General features: G+C 39.1%; 2 protein-coding genes across 4 annotated transcripts in view; one reads left to right on the top strand and one right to left on the bottom strand.

The window, feature by feature from the left end:
• KLRG1 (killer cell lectin like receptor G1) overlaps positions 1 to 20,180 on the bottom strand; it is a 130,236-nt gene that overhangs the window by 51,394 nt on the left and 58,662 nt on the right. The window lies entirely within an intron of this gene.
• A2M (alpha-2-macroglobulin) overlaps positions 1 to 20,180 on the top strand; it is a 45,011-nt gene that overhangs the window by 11,826 nt on the left and 13,005 nt on the right. For both annotated transcript variants that reach the window (XM_074357241.1, XM_074357239.1), the window contains exons 2-19: positions 447 to 630; positions 1,382 to 1,541; positions 1,688 to 1,740; positions 2,566 to 2,586; positions 2,849 to 3,017; positions 3,464 to 3,548; positions 4,634 to 4,754; positions 5,504 to 5,618; positions 5,766 to 5,875; positions 7,462 to 7,623; positions 9,902 to 10,129; positions 10,376 to 10,439; positions 11,598 to 11,740; positions 12,332 to 12,481; positions 14,477 to 14,644; positions 15,118 to 15,226; positions 16,511 to 16,631; positions 19,675 to 19,903. In XM_074357241.1, the coding sequence (XP_074213342.1) occupies positions 447 to 630; positions 1,382 to 1,541; positions 1,688 to 1,740; positions 2,566 to 2,586; positions 2,849 to 3,017; positions 3,464 to 3,548; positions 4,634 to 4,754; positions 5,504 to 5,618; positions 5,766 to 5,875; positions 7,462 to 7,623; positions 9,902 to 10,129; positions 10,376 to 10,439; positions 11,598 to 11,740; positions 12,332 to 12,481; positions 14,477 to 14,644; positions 15,118 to 15,226; positions 16,511 to 16,631; positions 19,675 to 19,903 (2,392 nt within the window). The remainder of the gene's footprint in view (positions 1 to 446; positions 631 to 1,381; positions 1,542 to 1,687; positions 1,741 to 2,565; positions 2,587 to 2,848; positions 3,018 to 3,463; positions 3,549 to 4,633; positions 4,755 to 5,503; positions 5,619 to 5,765; positions 5,876 to 7,461; positions 7,624 to 9,901; positions 10,130 to 10,375; positions 10,440 to 11,597; positions 11,741 to 12,331; positions 12,482 to 14,476; positions 14,645 to 15,117; positions 15,227 to 16,510; positions 16,632 to 19,674; positions 19,904 to 20,180) is intronic.

Raw genomic sequence — 20,180 nt, 5'->3', positions numbered from 1 at the left:
TCACAGGGTTGTTGAATGTATATATTTTTTCAATGAACAGTTCTGTAAATTGGTTTTTGTAGTGCCACAGATGAGAACTTCCTTGCTTTTTACAGCAACCCTAATTTAAAATAGATTTACAGTGTTAATAAATATAATTGGCATATTTTTATTTGAATTCAGATGCTCACATATTTGGGTTCCTTAAAAGTGAGCTGTACCTACAAATTTTAATCTGCCTAAGGCTCACTTCAAGTAAAATGGTCACAGCCAGGGCTCTGATGATGGAAAAGGGAGTAACTCTCACACGTGCCATTCAACTGCAGAGAGCAATTTCACGCTAATCAATATGCCTTCTCTTGGCACAGAACTAATGATAGTAACAAGAACTGCAGTGGAAAACAGTGCTGCTGAGAACAGTGCCTCACTTCCCACACTCTCCTCTAACTGGACTCCCCCGTTTCCAGGCACTATATGGTGCTGGTCCCCTCCCTGCTCCACACTGAGACCCCTGAGCAGGGCTGCCTCGTTCTGAGCCACCTGAATGAGATGGTGACTGTAAGCGCCTCCTTGGAGTCCCTCAGAGAGAACAGGAGCCTCTTCACTGACGTGGTGGCAGAGAAGGATTTACTCCACTGTGTCTCCTTCACCGTGAGTATGGCTGTTTGACTTAATATACTTGTTTTCATTGTCCAGGGACACAGGGATCTAGAATTCAGTCAAGATAAGCCTTTGAGAGGCTGGCAAGGACTTCAGGAAGGGATTTAAATGTAGTGATTAGGTGTAGAAAATAAGAAGCAATGCATGAATTTCCAACCACGATAGACGGTATTCTTGGAGACATTAAAAATCAACTTAATGATCAGAGAAAATTCCTATTAGCCAGAAAAAAACAGCAGTATGCACTAGACAAAGGGAAAATGTGACTTCTACTTAAAATTAAAATGGAAAAAAAATATCAATAAAGCAAACAAGGCCCATTTTCAGCGTAAGCCCCAGTGGTGGGCTGACAGGACCACGCCACCCCGTTCTCTTAAGAGTGAAACTGTAGACCTCACCGTGAGCAAGCATGCAGTATCTCTTCAGAACGGCCCATATGTAAAACGCTTACAGCCCATGAGAGTCCAGTGTATAACTGAATCCAGACTGTATCGGCTGGTCTGTAAGGAGATGTGGGTCTCATTTATGACCTCTCCCGCTGATGTATTTTCCTCCATCTTGTGTTCTGTCTTCCCAGTCGTAAAATGACAGAAATCATTCTACCCGTGAATTCCTGTCTATGCTAACTTTTCTCTTCTGAGGCTGAGAGAATGAAATTAAGCTACAGGGACAAGTGGGACAGAGACTTGGGGAGGAAACTTGGGAGATTGAACGGGTTCTCAAGATCTCTCCTATATTTCAGGTCCCAAGATCTTCATTCAAAGAGGAGGTAATGTTCCTCACTGTCCACGTGAAAGGACCAACCCATGAGTTCAAGAAGCGGACCACAGTGCTGGTTAAAAACAAAGAGAGTCTGGTCTTTGTCCAGACAGACAAACCCACCTACAAACCAGGGCAGACAGGTACAAAGAGGCCTATAACTCAAAAACGAAAGGTCCCCCCCCCCCCGCGTTCCTCAAAGGACCCCTGATTCCTTAAAAGTTTGTCTTACTTGCCTCTAGGGCTGGTTCAAGGCTTTTGAGATTCATGGAAAATATTTCTGTTTCAGTGAAGTTTCGTGTTGTCTCGTTGGATGAAAATTTTCGCCCCCTGAATGAGTTGGTAAGTCTCCTAATATCTACACAGAATTATTATTATCTATATAAACAGGCTGGGAGCCTGTTTTTGGTGTTGGAGGAGGACCAGGGAGAGAAAGAATCTGGTATTTATAACAGCAATTTCTGGCATTACCATAGTGCAAAATCCCCATTTAGAACAGTCTTCTGGCCAAAAGACAGTAGTTAGTTCTATGTTGGTAGTGGTACTTAGCCGTCTGTCACACAGTTCAACTAACTCTTTAGAAAATTCTCAATGAGGCATGTATCCATCCCTATTAGAATGTAAGCTCCACGAAGGTAGATATATTGTTCTTTTGTGTGCTGCTGTATTCCCAGCACCTAGAATTACATACAGCACGTGGTAGGCACTTAATAAATATTAGTTTTAAAAATGAATAAACAATGACAGTAGAGGAGCTATTCTCATTCCTCCTTATTCTTAGAACTGCCTAAGAATACTGTGACCCACTGTAACATTTGGATCTGAACATGGTTACTTATAGCTCCATTAGTGTTTATTTCTCAGTCTGTAGAACAGCATAGCAGTGTTCTTCACTGGGATGCTTACAAGCATTTAAGTGATATTAGTAAATCCCATTCCGAATGAATGGCACGTATGCATTTGCTGCTGACAGCCCAGTAAGTGCTTAACATTATTCATTAATTGCTTATAATGGATTAATTAAAAGTTCTGTAAAACTTGATCTACCATTTGTCTGTGTTTTACTGCAGATAAACTTATTCTACATAAAGCGGTCTTGCTTATAAATTAGAACTGAGAATATTTCAGAACAATTCTCAACTCCTTTCTTCCTCTTTTGTCTTTCAGAGTCCACTAGTATATATTGAGGTAAGCAATGTGAAACATTCCATAATTAGACATAAAGTAATAAATTTGAGGAAAATGTTCTTATTTGAGAGAGTCTTACAATAGTTCAGAAACGTGTTACTCATGGAGAAGCCTTCAGACTCATGTAACACTAGGTGGTTCTGATCTTCCCGCCCCGTTCCCTCATCAGCTCTTTGTGGATAACATAGGAGCCCCCATAGATTTCCTTTACTGTCTCTAATGCTCTAGGCTCTTTTGTAAATTACAGTAACTGTGCCCATAGGACCCCAAAGGAAATCGCATCGCACAGTGGCAGAACCTCAAGTTAGAGAATGGCCTCAAGCAACTGACCTTTGCCCTCTCGTCAGAGCCCATCCAAGGCTCCTACAAGGTGGTGGTACAGAAGGAATCAGGTGGAAAAGCAGAGCACCACTTCACTGTGGAGGAATTTGGTATGGATTATGAAAAAATCATGGAACTTTTTTTTTTAATTTAAACTTCAAGGGCCTAGAATTTGAGCAGATTTGGAATTCTTCTGTTTCCCATGGGTGAGCTTGGGCTTGGAGCTAATCTAATTTAGCTTACATCTAAATTCAGTGAGGACCATCAGTGATTTGTGAATAGGACTTCATATAGCTTTATGTAGCAATTTTTAATCTGAAAAAAATGTAAAACATTCTTATTCTAGTGGCATCTTCCATAATTCATTTAGGTTACACTGATCCACCATAGTCCTTCAACCCAGGATTTCCATTTGCGAGTACGGTGGATATACTGGAGAAAGGGGCTACCTTTCGGGGCCCTAAAGTATTACTAGGGAATTGTTACTGAGAACCTGGAAATACCAGTTCCCTGAAAGGTGAAAACCAATCATGACTTCCTTTATCTCCATGAACAGTGCTTCCTAAGTTTGAAGTGCAAGTTACAGTGCCAAGGATAATCACTATCTTGGAAGAAGAGGTGACAGTGTCAGTGTGTGGCCTGTGAGTTTATACTTTTAACAAATCTCTTGAGGGGAATGAATTCTTTAAAGGAGGCTCACCATTGGGGCTATTTTGGCTGGCTTGTTAGGAGCAGAACAGCACAAATACCTTCCATACACGGGCGCATCCCCGTCTCTAGAACTGTCCTCTCCTGCTGCTTTTCCATTTTCCTTCTTATTCCCTTTCATGTCCTTACCAGGATTATTACAACTATCATGGGGAGGGCAACTGTTCCGGGAGAGGCTATGCTACTAGGGTTGATTCTGAAAGTAATAAAGTTAGTTACGCATGTGCACGCACACACACACAAATGAGACAGTGTTGAAGGGTAGTGACTTTCCCTTCACCAGCTTGTAGAGAAAATTCAATTAACAACAGATCATTTACCTGACCTTGCATACATAGTGGAAAATGGCTTACATTCAGAATCGGCAGAGATAAACATATTACAGAAATCTCACCTAATCTCATCCACTCATGCACCCACTGTTCAGATAGGTCCCTGCCCCAGCACTGTCTTGAGAAACCCCCGCCAAGTTCCTGATCCTACGTAGCTGGTGAGCCAATACTCTTGCAAACAGAGATATAGAGGAAATCTCAAATAGGGAAGCAATTATCAATGACAGATTTATGGCACAATCCCATTTTTGTCAAGAGTAAACAAGTACAATTCTATATGAACAAAGAAGGGATGGTGGGAAGACAGATAATAGTTTATGTTTTTAGGTAGAACTCAGTGTTTCTTCTCTTTGCTTTGTTCGTATTTTTTTTTCTCTCTTAAGAGCTAGTGTAGCTTTGGCAATAAGAAAAATATTTTTTAAAAAATGAAACTGAAAATTAAAGATTAAGAAAAAAGATATGGTAAAAGAAGACTGCAGTAAACTTCAGCATGTTGCACTAGAAATTTATAAAAGAGAAGGATCATTGCTTTGTTTACTTGCCCTCAACACTGTATGAGCCCTGCAGAAGTTGAAGGGAAGTACAGGGAGTGAAAACATACCATTGCTAAAGGGGAACCATAAGTAGGTAGAAAATGGGGGTGTTCAGTGTCTCATTTGATTCATTTGGCAATGTTCTGGTGACAGATACACATATGGGAAACCTGTCCCCGGACATGTGACGATAAGCATGTGCAGAAAGTACAGTAACCCCTCTGACTGCTTTGATGGAGAGTCACGTGCCATCTGTGAGACGTTCAGTCAGCAGGTATGTGGGAAACTTTTCCTTCTAGAGAATAACAACCAAGGCATTGTTGATAAGCAGTGAGTTACAACACGGGGCTAACTCAGGAAGAGACCAATCTATAAGAGGATTCTATGCTAACGACAATAGTTTTTGAAAAATTAGTGACTTAGCACAATAGGAATTCTTTCTTGTAACTGTCCGTTGTGAGTGTTTTTGGTGCACCACGCCCCCAGAATAACGGAAGTCGCGCCATCTCCAGCACCTGGTATCAAGCCACCTTGAGAATCCAACTGGGTAAAGGAAAGAGGGAAACATACACACCTTAGCCACCTCTGCTGGGAAGGGCGTTAACTTTTCTCTTTCTATGAGCCACGCTTGTCATATGCCCCCACCTAGATGCCAGAGAGGTAGGAAACACAGTCCTCAGGTGGGCAGGCACTTCCCAGCAATAGCTCCAAACTATGGGAAGGGAGCCAGACTTCAGTGAGGAGTTAGCTGCCTGCTATAGTAAGATTACCCCCAAATCTTACAGCATTTCACTCTCATTCACTCTACAGAATATCAGATACTAAGGAATACACTTGTGGATTATAAGCCAGAAACTGTTGCAAGATGTAATAATAATTAATCCCTAGAAAATGTGTATTGTGTTCTTATCATGGAAAATTCCAAGGTTATGCTGCCTCAAAAAAAAAAAAAAACCCACCAGATTAACTGACCACTGATGTGTCCAGTCTTACATTTTTGTATTTTATTTCATCCTCTCCCAGCTAAACAACAAGGGCTGCTTCTCTCAGCAAGTAGACACCAAGATCTTCCAGATGAAGAGACAAGGATTTGAAATGAAACTTGAAGTGGAAGCCAAGATCCAAGAAGAAGGAACAGGTTTGTGTACACAGTGTAATTTTGGGAGAATGAACAATGGACATTGATTCATTTCCTCTGCCAAATTATGAATCGTAAGGGGGAGGTAGTGTAAATTCAAGGAGAGCATCCTTCCAAAAGAGAACTTAATTTTTCCTTCTTTTTCAGAGGTGGAATTCACTGGAAGAGGGTCCACTGAAATCACAAGAACCATAAGCAAACTCTCATTTGTGAAAGCGGACTCGTACATTAGACAAGGAATTCCCTTCTTTGGGCAGGTGAGGTATTTTTCAATTCACAAATCAAACTGTACTCTTACTGAATATGCACAACCTTTTCTGCTAAAACCATACCTAATTCATATTATCTGTTGATTAATATAATCAGAGTTATAAACCAATTAAAATAGATTTGTTCCTCTGTAAATCTGTATACCAAACCTACAAAAATCATTCCAAAGACTATCAAAATTAGAAGTTTTTTGCAACAGCATTGCGTGACATCACTCGATTTCTTTCCCATGGTTCACCAGGCAGCCTCAGACTTTTGTAACATTTTCTCACATGACTCTCAAACTTCATGGCGGCCAATTACATTCTCCTTCGAACATTAACTTTGTATGGAAATGAGTGGGTTGGAGGCTTTAATTTTTATTTTGAAATATAAAAGATCCTACCATACCTAGTGTTTCTTTCATGGATATTATATTTACATTAGTTCTTCTGTAATAGCAAGCATATTTCAAAAACAGGACACATGGGGTAAAGGACTGCTATTCAATGTTCCCACATTTTAAAAATCTAAATTTTCTCACAGATCTACACGGAAACCTTCTGTAGTTATTTTTTTTTCCTTCATAAGCGCATGTGCAAAGGGATGCTTTGGATTCCACAAGTCTGAGATGACAGCTGTATCTACCTCCGTGTGTAATTACTGTGCATCTTGTTACGAATGGAAATGTTACAAGATGTTAGCTGTGGAGCATGTAAAAGAGGGACCAGACTGCATAAAAGAGTGGATGGAATAATTTTAGGATGTTTTGATTATGCTATGACAGGAAACATATTCAAAAACTTTGGTCACTTCCTAAAATGAAAGTAAATTCACCTTTTTTAAATTTCTCAGAGGTACACTGCACTTCTTTGAGATTTTATCCCTGCTAAATAACTGTCCTACTAGTCATAAGACTCTTGTCGAAAGAGAAATAGTGAACTTTGTGCCTGTTCTTTTGTCTTCATATCCTAGCTGACATTTCATTGGCAAACTGAGATTTTGTTAATCAGTTACAAACACTAATCCAAGTCTGCTGGTTGTGCTTCCTTATACCAGATGTAGCTTATACACCATCTTCACAATCTGAACTGAAGTACTCATCTTCTGAGTTCAATACGAGCTGTAATTTGACTTTAGGTCCTTATTTAATACTTTGTGATTCTTTTCAATTTCACATTTTTCAAATGGGAAGTGCCTTCTAAAATTGTTCACTGTGATATGGCTCTTGTGGTCTGTGACTTGCCAAAAGTTATATATAATAGACAGCATTTCCCAGACATGGACAGAATACAGTCTTCAGGTCACCTCTGTCATCATCTCCATCATTCTCTTCACACTGCTTTGTCTTCTTTGAACTGATTACCACTCAGTAAGTACATATTATTTATATGTTTATTTAGCTTCTGTCTCTTGTACTAGTCTGTAAGCTCTGTGATAGAAGGAACTTTGTTGTGTTCACTGCTGTTGCCTCAGTGCCTGGAACCATGTGCAACATACTGGACACACTCAATAAATACTGGGGATAAAATGAATATGTTTGGTGCCTATTGGATAGGCGCCACATAACTGATCTGCAGTTTTTAACCTTCAGGTGCTCCTAGTGGATGGGAAAGGTGTCCCCCTGCCAAATAAACGCATCGTCATCACAGCGAATGAAGCCAGCTATGCCTCTAACGCCACCACCGATGAGCACGGCCTGGTGCAGTTCTCCATCAGCACCACCAACCTCACAGACACCTCCCTCACTGTCAAGGTAAGTTTGGAAGGAAGTGACCAATGACATGATGTGGCCTTGGGGAAAAAAAAAGGTTGCAACCTAAAAGTGATGAAATGTCCAAGTAGTGTTTAGTCCTATGGAGAGAAAATAAAGCTAGAAATTAGAAACCAATTTCAGGTCAATTTTGAAAAAAGTAAATTAAAAAGGAGGCAATGGAGTGTTGTGGTTAAGGGAGGGTTCCACTCATGCACTCCTGCTGGGAATATAAAATGGTGCAACTGCTATGGAAAACAGTATGGCAGGTCCCCTAAAATGAAAATAGAACTACCACATGATCCAGTATCCCCACTTCTACGTATATATTCAGAAGAATTGAAAGCAGAATCTCAAAGGGATATTTGCACAGCCATGTCCATAGAAGCACTATTTGCAATAGCCAAGAGGTGGAAGCAACCCAAATATCCATCAACAGATGAACAGAATGCGGTATGTACACAGCCTTAAAGAGGAAGGAAATTCTGTCTTGTGTTACCATATGGATGAACCTTGAGGACATTATGCTAAGTGAAACAGCCAGTCACACACACACACACACACACACACACACACAGTACTGTATGATGCAACTTATACGTGGTACCTAAAGTACTAAAAGTCACAGAAATAGAAAGTAGAATGGCGGCTGTCAGGGGTTGAGGAGAATGAGAAGTGGGGAGTTGATGTTTAATGGGTATAGAGATTTAGTTTTGCAAGATAAAAAGTTCTGGAAATGGGCTGCGTCTTACTTAGCATTACCAAACTGTACATTTTAAAATTGTTTAAATGGTCATTTTATATTGTGTTTTTTACCACATTTTTTTTTAAAGTGTAGGGTCCAGAATCAGATAAATTAGATTAAAATCCTGGATCAACTCTGTATATAGAACAAATAACTAAAACTTCTATACTTCATTTCCTTGTCTATAAAACGGATGCAATATCAGTACCTAACTCTTGGGGTTATAACGAGGACTAAATGAGATAACAAATGCTAAAGCACTTAGTAAGCCCCCTTTCATGGTTACATTACTATAAAAGCCCATTTTAACACCGTTAACATTAATTCCATAAATTATTGCTGTTACTTTATTTTTGTCCTGCTATTCTAATTTTCTCCAGATTTTTTGTCCATACCCATATAACTTGCTTTGAATAGGGGCATACAGTCCTCTATTCATTCTTTTATGATTTTTATATAAAATAAATCATGTTTTATTGATTCAGCTTTCTATAAATGGCATAAAAGCCCATACTTCTAAATAATTCAGAAATTGAAAATTCACTCATTTGTTTAATCAAAAGGCATCCTGAATGCTTTCTCTGATTATGTTTAATCATGACGTGTCTTGGGAGAAGGTGCAGCTCAGTGGTAGAGTGCCTTCTTAGCATGTGTGAGGTCCTGGGTTCAGTACCCCCATCAAAAAAGAAAGAACGAAAGAAATCTAATTACCCCTAAAAAAAAAAGAACTAAAAAAAAAAAGAAGTGTTTTGAATGCTAGTCCTGAAAATGAAAATATTATTTTTGAATTTTATTTTCCTCTTTTTGATGATCATTTACAAGTTATCACTATAAGATATATTGAGATAAGAACACACAGATCCACTTGTGCCCCTTGGGAGGTGAGAATGAGGGTAGGGGGAGCCTGGAAAGAACGAAGGAATGAATTCTGCATGGAGGAAAGTGGAAACATAACCCAAATAGGGCCTATGAAGATTAAGAGCCCAGAATCACAAGAAGTGTTAAAAATAATCAGCCCAACACAGCCCAGGAGAGGTGGACTTCAGCTACTTCATGAACTCGCCTCTGGAATCAGTGCTCTTTACAGAATTCTCAGACCCCTAAGTTTGCAGTATTACATTTATTCATAATACCCATTTGAAACCCATCATAAGTGAGGCATGTACTTTCTCAAATGCAGTTTCTCGGTTTCTGAAGATTGGTTAGTCTCCTCAGTGAGGTTTCATAGCTCCAGTGTCTCTGTCTGAATAGGTGAAGTGGCCACAGAAAAGTAGAGAAAGCAGATCAAAGCGAAGGGTGCCTGCCTCCTTTCATGCTCTTCAGAAATGAAAATACCAGCTCAAGGCGCCTCTGCCCTGTGAAGGTCTGCAGTGCAGATAACAGAATTAGGGACCCTTCTCCCTCACTTTTTTGTGTGCAGCAAAAGATGTGTGGGCACTAATGAAGGTAGGGCAGTAAACCAATGCAGTTTGATGAGAACGCTGAGTCCCTTTGATATAGGATGTGTAAGATAATTTTTTTTTTCTAATTCATCAGGTCCAGCACCAGGACGACAATACCTGCTATGGCTACCTGTGGCTATCAGAGGAACATGAAGAAGCTTATCACACTGCTTATCTCGTATTCTCCCAAAGCAAGAGCTTTGTCTACCTTGAGCCCTTGCCTCATGAACTGCCCTGTGGCCAAGCTCAGACAGTCCAAGTGCATTACGTTCTGAATGGACAGGTCCTGCAGGAGCTGAAGGAGCTTGAGTTCTATTACCTGGTGAGAAGGCAGGCCACTGCCTTGACTCATCTGTAGATAAAAGCGCCCTTGGGCAGGGGTTTATAAAGCTCTTTAGATATCATTATTTTGATGTCTTGTCCATGTTCCTTTTGAAAGTCTGACTTCTCTCCAGACTAAGTTTCAGCAGCAGGGGCTCAATAAAACAAGTGTATCACCTGGAGGGCAAGACCTGGGGGAAGATCTCTGTCAGGCAAATTAAATTCTTTTTCATTTCCTTTTTTGCAGATAATGGCAAAGGGAGGCATCGTCCGAACAGGGACTCACATATTGCCCGTGGAGCAGGGAGACAGTGGGTATTTCCATAATTTCCACCCTTCTGCCCTGTTCCGCGCGCCACATGCAGCCTTACGCTGCAGAAATACCAGGAATGGTTTCAAATGAAGAGAGACCATTTTCATCTAGTGCCAATAAAGAAGTTGAGAGGGGAAAGTGATCATTTTTCTTTTTTTTAACCCTTTATCAAATATTTATTTTCTTTTCCTTTTCCAGGTTAATCTGTTTAGACTATTTAAAATGTTGAGTTGTTTCATAATCTATGCTTATTCCAAATTTTCAAACCACAAATACTCATGGACCTTCTTCTCCAAATGACATTTCAAAATTGTTTTAGACAATGGAGAGAAGGTCAAATTTTGGGTGTGTCTTCTGTAGAGTAGGTCCTGTGCTGAGTCATGTATATCTTTATATCATATTTCCCTTTTGAAAATAGTTATGATTTATGAAGAGTCAAATTGGGTATTTCCACCATTGAATTGGACTCCCCCTAGGAACAAATGTGTAACAATTTTTTAAAAAAAGAAAAATGCTGAAGGTTTCTCCTATTATAAATTAGTCTGAAAGATCACTTATTAGACAACTATTGGTGTACCACTCTTTTGTTGTTTCTTCATAGCAACCCAGAAGATTTAGAGACATTTCATGCAAGCTCTAAAGACCCTACATAGGCATCAAAAAATAACTTTCAAAGGAGCACAGTTCACCTCTTAAGAAGAAAGGATAGGGTATTTGGTTCATAGAAAGTTTAAGAGGATAGAAGGATTAAATACAATGTGTTAAACTCTTACATCTTACAACTTCAGGTCCTAGTTCCCTTCTCTGGTGGAAAGTCTAGATCAGATGGTAGCCAAGTGGATGTCTCCACATCCTTAGATGGCATCAGAACGTTACATAGATGAACTCAAGCTTCAAACTAGAGGATAAATCACTATGTGATTTATAAAAGAAGAGACCGCTTTGATAAGGTTTTTTTTTTAAGCCAGAGTTCTAAGAGATATTCAGCTGTTTATTATATCTGCTATTTATTATATCTCATATCTATTACACTTACTAATAGAAGCAGTCATTAGCCGGACCAGGCTCCTAAAATGACTTTGTACAACAGAAAAATATCATTTCAGCCCTGATATGTCTAATCCATGACCACTTCCTCATTCTCTCTGTGCTCCAGTGAAAGGCCATTTTTCCGTGTCATTCCCTGTGGAGTCAGACATCGCTCCCATTGCTAGACTGCTGATCTATGCCATTTTACCTGATGGGGAAGTGATTGGAGATTCTGCAAAATACGAGGTTGAAAACTGCCTGGTCAACAAGGTGGGTGTTTTATACCCTAAAATGTTCAATATTTAAAACTGGAAATTACTACTGCTATCAAGTATTTTCTACGTGCGAGCATTGGAACTAGAAGGGTTGAATGAACTCCGCACAGGTTTTCAGCAGGGTGATGGCAGAGTCACACTAAGAAGCCATGTCGCTTGACTCCTAGTGCAGAATTCTCATGTGCTGTTCAAAGTACCTTGTTCCCTTCTTCTATGATGAAATGTTGGGAAATATGTAACCAAGTTTTTAAAACTACAAAAGAACCAAAAGAAAACTACAAGAGCATCTAGAACTATGTGCATTCTTCCCACCGCTAATAAACACCCCACTGTGTGTTGAAGGTAAAAAATGGTGTCTCAAATTTAATAACTTATAAAAACAGATATCATTACAATGATTCAACTGATTCTTGAGAATCAGAGTGGCATAGAAGGAGGGGGCACACAGCCTTAGGACTCACATGGTGTCCACCACCACGAAGTCAAAGTGATCACGCATCAAATGTGAGGAACACTCAGGAAACACTGGTGGATGCACGGTTAAACCAGGCCATTTGTTTTTCTGACTTTGTCCCCAATTCCACAGGTGAATTTGAGCTTCAGCTCAGCACGAAGTCTCCCGGCCTCCCGAGCCCACCTGCAAGTCACCGCATCCCCTCAGTCCCTCTGCGCCCTCCGCGCCGTGGACCAGAGTGTGCTGCTCATGAGTCCTGAGGCCGAGCTCTCCCCCGCCTCGGTGAGTCCCATCAGCCTCAGGGTCAGGAAGGACCACACGAGGGGCTCAGAGCAAGTAGAAATCCGCTCTGAGTGGGATAGGAGCTACTAAAATTACAGTTATCCAGGAGTTAATAGTTTTGAGCTCTTTCATGGGCACTTTTGGGGGAGGAAGATATTACATATGAATATGAATTCATGGAATATGGAAGATATTACATATTGATATATATATATATATGTAGACATATGTAATATAAATCATGTGCCATCCAAAATCCTTGAAATCCTACAGCTCTATGAAACCAATAATAGGAATTTTAAAACTAGTTTTAATGTTTCAAAAAGTCTAACAAAAGTGGTACATATACCTACACTAAGACTGCACAGACTAAATCAAATATCAAATTTTTGTTTTTATAAGAATGACATGAACTGAAACACTGCATGTCCCAAGATAAACACAGTTTCTGAAGGAAGGTCTATATTGTCTCTGATGAATAAAAATTAGGGAAAATTAATTCCTATATGATAAATGACACTGATAAACGAAACTTTTAAAATCTTAAGTTAATAGAAAAAAATAACAAAAGGGTATGCTTAATGGAACAACAAGGAACTTAGTGTGTACTAACAGTCTGTCTCTTCACATTTTCAATGAGGCCAACTGGAATAACCTCTTACTGTAGTTCTTTTAGTTTTTTTTTACTATAAAAATTCTATAAAAGGAAAGTTGTATTTTTACTTCCCTAAAAGAGAAACTTACAAGAAAAGATTTCTTACTTCTTGGTGCTCCCAATGGCATTTCATTAAAAATATTAGAATACTTGTAAAGGCAGTATTAAGTACATCTCAATAGTGGGAGCAAGGAGATACGTGGAAAAGTAACATTAATATTTTCTGTTTGTATAACATAATTTTTTAATTCTCAGGGGTTTTTTTTAATTATAAGAACCTTGATGGGTAGATAAGGCAGAAAATTCTATTAGTTTGTTCATGGTAAAGCAGAAGCTTTCAGGTATCCAGCAGTAGACTTGGGTTAGAACAAGAGTTCCTCTCAATCCCTGATAACATTTTATTAATGAAACACTGCACCTGGTAGTGTAAGTCATTCATTCAGCACATTTATTTAGTGCCTACTATGTTCTGGATGTGCCTACTGTGTATCTAAGTCCTGGGGAATCTCCTAGTGAACTACTAGAATGACAAAAATCTATGCACTCATGAAACTTCACATTTTCATAAATGAGACAGACAATAATTATGGGACATGTTTTGGAGGAAAATAAAGCAGAGGAGGGAGATGGAGAATGGTAAGAGGGAGCTGCCTTTGAGAAAGGGTTTAATTTCATGATGCTACTCAGTTTGCTGATCGATTCTTGTCAAACAATTTTGAACTCCTATAAATATAATACGGTGCCACTGGGGGCTTTTATGTTTGTCTTATTCCCTTTCAAGTGAATTTGAAAGTATCATTTTCAGTATCCTACAGTTAAAGTTTTATGTATTTTGTAAAGATATGGGGCATTTTGTTTCCATGAATAATACCTTAGAAAATACTATCCTAACTTATATAGAGGACATGTACTTATCCACGTGCCTGCTTAGAACGTGTGTCCATTTATTTACTTTGTTATACACCGAGTCAGTTACTAACCGCAAGGCAGAGGTGAAACTATTAATTATATTCTATCATCCCAAAGCGTGCTACAATGTCTTAAATAGAGCAGACCTCAATTTCTCTTAATAAAGTTTTATTTCATTCTAGCATAGAGCCTAGGGTTTGCCTCTGAACTGTGTAACAAAGGATCTTTGAGTACTTAGATGAGAATGTTTGGGTTTTTTTTTTTTCTCCTAAAATTGTTAAACACCTTCAAAATCATCTTCTCTATAAATTATCTACTCAATGGAGCCACTCAAAGAAAGACTAGTCGTGATTGTTCTTTTCTTTACTCCTTGCACTTAAGAAAAGTAAGCCATGAATAATTTTGTCCTTTTGTCCTTTGCGTTTGTACAGGTTTATAACCTGCTACCAGTAAAGGACCTCAACGGTTTGCCAGAGCGTTTAAATCAACAGGAGGAAGATGATGGAGACTGTGTCAGTCACCATAATGTCTACATCAATGGGATCCTGTATTCCCCAGTAACAAATACAAAAGAAAAAGACATGTATAGCTTCCTACAGGTAAATCCCTCATATTGTTGATGGTCAGTTCTTAAGGTTAACAAAATATTATATATGGGAAAAACTTATTTTAATGCTGTCACATCATAGTTGATGGTAATGGGACGTTAGAGAGGTCAAGTGACTTCTCCAAGGTCACTAATAGTAACAGAACCACTAATAGCAACAGAGGCAGGACTGAAACTTTTTGGACCATTAGGTTAAGTTTTTTTTTTTTAATTTTTACTGAAATTCGTTGCCTTGTGATGTTTATAAATATCACATATATAAAATAATTACTGTTGAAAGAGTTATAAAAATAGAATGAAATTACCTCTGTAAGTACATCAACTTCCTTTCTACTAATATGAACATTAAAAGTTTAATAATAAACTAACTGGATCGTTAGTTAAATTCAATGAAAAGAAGTATGTGCCTATATATATATATTTTACAATATTTATATACTGATTAGATGATAATTTCCTTTACAGGACATGGGCTTAAAGGTATTTACCAACTCAAAGATTCATAAACCCAAATTATGTCCACAACCTCAACAATATGAAGTTCATTCAGCTCAAAGACTATTATCTTCTCCAGGTAAAAAATTTAATAAAAATTAATTGCTTAATATATTGAACCAAATACAATAATTCTTTTAAAAAAAGATTAAATGTGATAAAAAAAAATTAACCAAAAAAGGACTTGTGACTCAGATATATTAAGGTTCTTGCTCAAGGTCACATAACAGTCAAACCAAAAAATTCTGATTATGTCAAACCCCCACATACACAAAGCTAGAAAGACTACAAGACAGTACTTGTAAAAAGTGTTATCAGACAGGTACAGACGTACAGAATAATAGAAAAGATTGATTCCGATTGAGGAATCAAGAAAGTCATTCACAAAGAATCTGCTTCTAGTAAAGGGAGATGTGTGGGGCTTAAAAGGGAAGAGAAAGTTTCCAGGTGTAGGATCAGTGTAAACAGAACCAGAAGTGCTCACAAACTGGAGCCACATTCTCACCAGTCAAGTAAGGAAGCTCTTGAACATCCCTAAAACATCAGCCAATATCCATTTGAAATCACACTCATTTCTCAATGATATGGGCTACTTCTCTGCTGAATCGCATAGTAATCAAGCATTTGTTTATTCATAGTCTGATATTATCAAGTCATAGTTCAATATAGGTTGAGTACAAATAAAAGAATTTGTCAAAAATCAAGGAAAACATTCAGTGGGAATCAATTTGACTATATGGAACTTAAATAAAAGTTATTGTATATTTGTATCATTATTTATAAATTATATTACTTAATCCTTTATCAGTAAGATTTGTAGTAGATTCATGTGTGTGTAAGTGTATAGGTGCCCCAGATTTTTCCCAGCAAGCTGGTTGTTAAATATTTAGCAGTACACCATTAACAGAAGGTAAATATGGTGAGAGATCCGGAGTCTGATCTTCTGACATGTACGGAAATAAAGAGGTTTTTTTATTCTTGATCCTTTCACTCCTATAAACTGTTTCTCAAAGTCACCGACACAATGTTTGGGCACGACTCTTCTTTGCTCCCACAGAGAACCCCACGTCCCAGCGCTCCCCACCGGGGACAATGTGCAGTAGCCCCGGGGCCTCCTTCCCGCTCCTCGGACAACCCAAGACGCTTTCTGCCTCTAGGTCTCTGTGCTCTCTGCTTGTGAGAACACTCCTAGCTTACCCTAATACTGCAGAATTCACCTGAAGTATCACCTCCTCAAAGCAGCTTTCCCTTAACACCCAAGGGTCCACTCCTGGTTCCTATTTCATTACCCTATTTCTGTTGTAGCACTTATCACAGTCTCTCATAAGCTTTATCTTCATCTTTGTTTCTGTCTCCTCCACAGCCTTAGTGGAAATGGGACAAAGCCATGAGATTAGGAATATGATACACATTTCAGAGCCCCCCACAGAGACACTGCGAACGTACTTCCCTGAGACGTGGATCTGGGACTTGGTGGTGGTAAAGTAAGCGACTTCTTTTATATATAAGATACAGCAATGTAGATCCCTCACAGTTTTCAATTCTTAGCTAATTTTTCAATATCCAAGTATATCTTTTAGACACATTGCTGTTTTCAGGAGAGGTTTAACATAACACTTCTGTTGTGAAGTCTCACTAATCTAACTGTATCATGTTGCACAAATTTAATTCTAAGATTTCCAGAAAATGGGCATAAGGACTAAATATAACCAAGCACTGCACAGATTAACACCTATAAGAGATCTTTCACTGGTCAGCAATCTTGAGTTAAGTACAGAATCAGTCAGGCCAACTATATACACAGTAGTAGTAGAATTAAAAATGATAAACCTGTCCTCAGTGGAACAACATGTTAAAGAGAAAAATTTAAGAACCATCTAAAATTACATATTTAGTTTATAATTATATTGCCTATAACAGAATATACTACAACTCTATGTCTATAGGGGATTCTCATATTAACTAGAATTAAAAACACAGTTGAAGAAAAAGGACTTATATGTTCCCATTTCAAGCCTTGATTATACTCTCCATTATTGGTATTTCTACTGAGTGCATTCAAGTCGTGACAATAGAATTATTCACAGGGGTTGTCTTCCTAGAAAGGATTTACAAACATACCTCAAAGATATTGTGGATCTGGTTCTAGACCACTCCAATAAAGCAAATATCACAATAAAGTGAGTCGCCTGAATTTTTTGATTCCTCAGTGCATATGAAAGTTACGTTTATACTACACTGTAGTCTGTTAAGTGTGCAACAGCATTATGTCTTTAAGAACTACATACCTTAATCAAAAAAAATAGTTTATTGTTCTAAAATGCTAACCGTCATCTGAGCCTTCAGAGAGCCATAATCTCTTTGCTGGTGGAGAGTCTTGCCTCCATGCTGGTGGCTGCTGACTGATCAGAGTGGTGGCTGCTGAAGGCCGGCATGGTTGTGCTAACTTCTTAAAACAAGACAGCAATGAAGTTTGCTGCATCAGTGGACTCTTCCTTCCACAAACAATTCTCTGTAGCATGCAGTGGAGTTTGAGAGCATTTTACCCACGGTAGAATGTCTTTCAAAGTTGGAGTCAGTCCTCTCAGACTTGCCGCTGCTTTGTCAACTAAGTGTATGTAATAGTCTGAATCCTGTATTGTCATTTCAACAATCTTCACAGCGTCTTCACCAGGAATAGACTCTACCTCAGGAAACCACTTTCTTTGTTCATCCACAAGAAGCAACTCTCCATACATTAAAGTTTCATCATGAAATTGCAGCAATTCGGTTAAATTTTCAGGCTCCACTTCTAATTCTGGTTTTCTTGCTATTTCTTCCACATCCATAGTTACTTCCTCTACTGAAGTCTTGGACCCTTCAAAGTCATCCACGAGGGTTGGGATCAACTTCTTCCAAACTCCTTTTAATATTGATATTTTGACCTCTTCCCATGAAGCATGAAGGTTCTTAATGACATCTGGAATGGTGAATCCTTTCCAGAAGGCTTACCCAGCTCCATCAGAGGAACTGCTGTCTATGGCAGCTATAACCTTACAAAATGTATTTCTTAAATAATAAGACTTGAGAGTCCAAATCACTCCTTGTTCTACAGGCTGCAGAATGGCTGTTGTGCTAGAGGCATGAAAATGACACTGATCTCGTCCATCTCCATCAGAGCTCCTGGGTGACCAGGTGCATTGTCAATGAGCAGCAATGTTTTGAAAGGAATCATTTTTCTCAAGAGTGGGTTCAAAATATTTAGGCAACTATGTTGTAAACAGATGTACTTTCATCTAGGCTTTGTCATTCCATTTATAGAGCCCAGCAGAGTAGATGCAGCATAACTCTGAAGAGCCCTAGGATTTTGAGGATTATTGCATTGGTTTCACCCTCAAGTCACCAGCTGCATTAGCCCCTAACCAGAGAGTCAGCCTGTAATTAAAGCTTTGAGGCCAGGCTTTGACTTCTCCTCGCCAGCTATGAAAGTCCCAGATGCATCCTCTTCCAATATAGGGCTGCTTCACCTACACTGAAAATCTATTTGTTGGTGTAGTCACCTTCACTAATTATCTCAGCTAGCTCTTCTGGATAACTTGCTACAGCTCCCATATCAGCACCTGCTGCTTCACCTCGCACTTTTATGTTATAGAGGCAGCTTCTTTCTTTAATCCTCATGAACCACCTCTGCTACCTTCACACTCGTCTTCTGTAGCTTCCTTACCTTGCTCCGCCTTCACAGAATTGAAGAGAGGGAACGGTCTGGATTAGGTTTTGGCTTAAGGGAATGTTGCGGCCCATTTCATCTTCTAACTAGACCACTAAAACTTTCTCCATATCAGCAATAAGGCTGTTTTCCTTTCTTATCCTTCGTGGGCTTACTCAGGTTGCACTTTTAATTTCCTTCAAGAACTTTTCTTGTATATTCATCACTTGGCTAACTGTTGGACACAAGAGGCTTAGTTTTTGGCCAATCTTGCTTTCAACATGCCTTCCTCACTAAGCTTAATCATCTCCAGCTTTTGATTTAAAGTGAGAGACTTGTGGCTCTTTCCTTTGCTTGAACACTTAGAGGCCACTGTAGGGTTATTAATTGGCCTCATTTCAGTATTGTTTTGACTCAGAGAATAGGGAGGCCCAAGGCAAGGGAGAGAGACAGGGGAACAGCTGGCCAGTGGAGCAATCAGAACACTCACAACATTTATCTATTAAGTTTGTCATCTTCTATGGGTGCAATTCATGGCACTCCCAAACAATTACAGTAGTAACATCAAAAATTACTGATCACAGATCACCATAACAAATATAATAATAATCGAAAAGCTTGAAATATTGAGAGAATTACCAAAATGTGACACAGAGACATGAAGTGAGCAAATGCTTTAGAAAAATGGCACCAATAGACTTGCCTAACGCACAGCTGCCACAAACCTTCCATTTGTAAAAGGCACCGTATCTGTAAAGTGCAATGAAGCAAGGTGCAATAAAATGAGATATGCCTGTATTTAACTGCTTCCTTTTTGTTCTTCCCATCACCATCCTCCCCAGACCCTCAGGTGTGGCTGAACTAGAAGTGACAGTCCCCGATACCATCACTGAGTGGAAGGCAGGGGCCCTCTGCCTGTCCAGCGACACTGGACTTGGTCTCTCTCCAACTGCCTCTCTCCAAGTTTTTCAGCCCTTCTTCGTCGAGGTCACAATACCCTACTCTGTGATCCGCGGAGAAGCCTTCACACTCAAGGCCACTGTGTTAAACTACCTTCCCAAATGCATCCCGGTAAGGAGCTCTTTCTTAAATTGAACACAAGGTAACAGTCAGATAAATTAAAAACTGCATTCCTGGGGACACTGACAAACTCCTGGGTCTAAGAAGGGCTCACCAGGGGAAGAACACGCCCACAGACAGCCGAACGTCGTATGGCCATGGTTGCTGAGATCTCCAAATACCAAGTAACAACTTAAAAGAAGGTTCTGACCCTTATCCTAACCCTTTAAAGTTAGGAAGTTTGTGTAGCATGAAGATTTTTGACATGAGCAACAAAAACCAGTATGCT

This window comes from Camelus bactrianus, chromosome 34, assembly GCF_048773025.1.
Source record: "Camelus bactrianus isolate YW-2024 breed Bactrian camel chromosome 34, ASM4877302v1, whole genome shotgun sequence".
Classification (NCBI taxonomy): domain Eukaryota; kingdom Metazoa; phylum Chordata; class Mammalia; order Artiodactyla; family Camelidae; genus Camelus; species Camelus bactrianus.
This window is presented reverse-complemented; position numbering and strand designations above follow the sequence as displayed.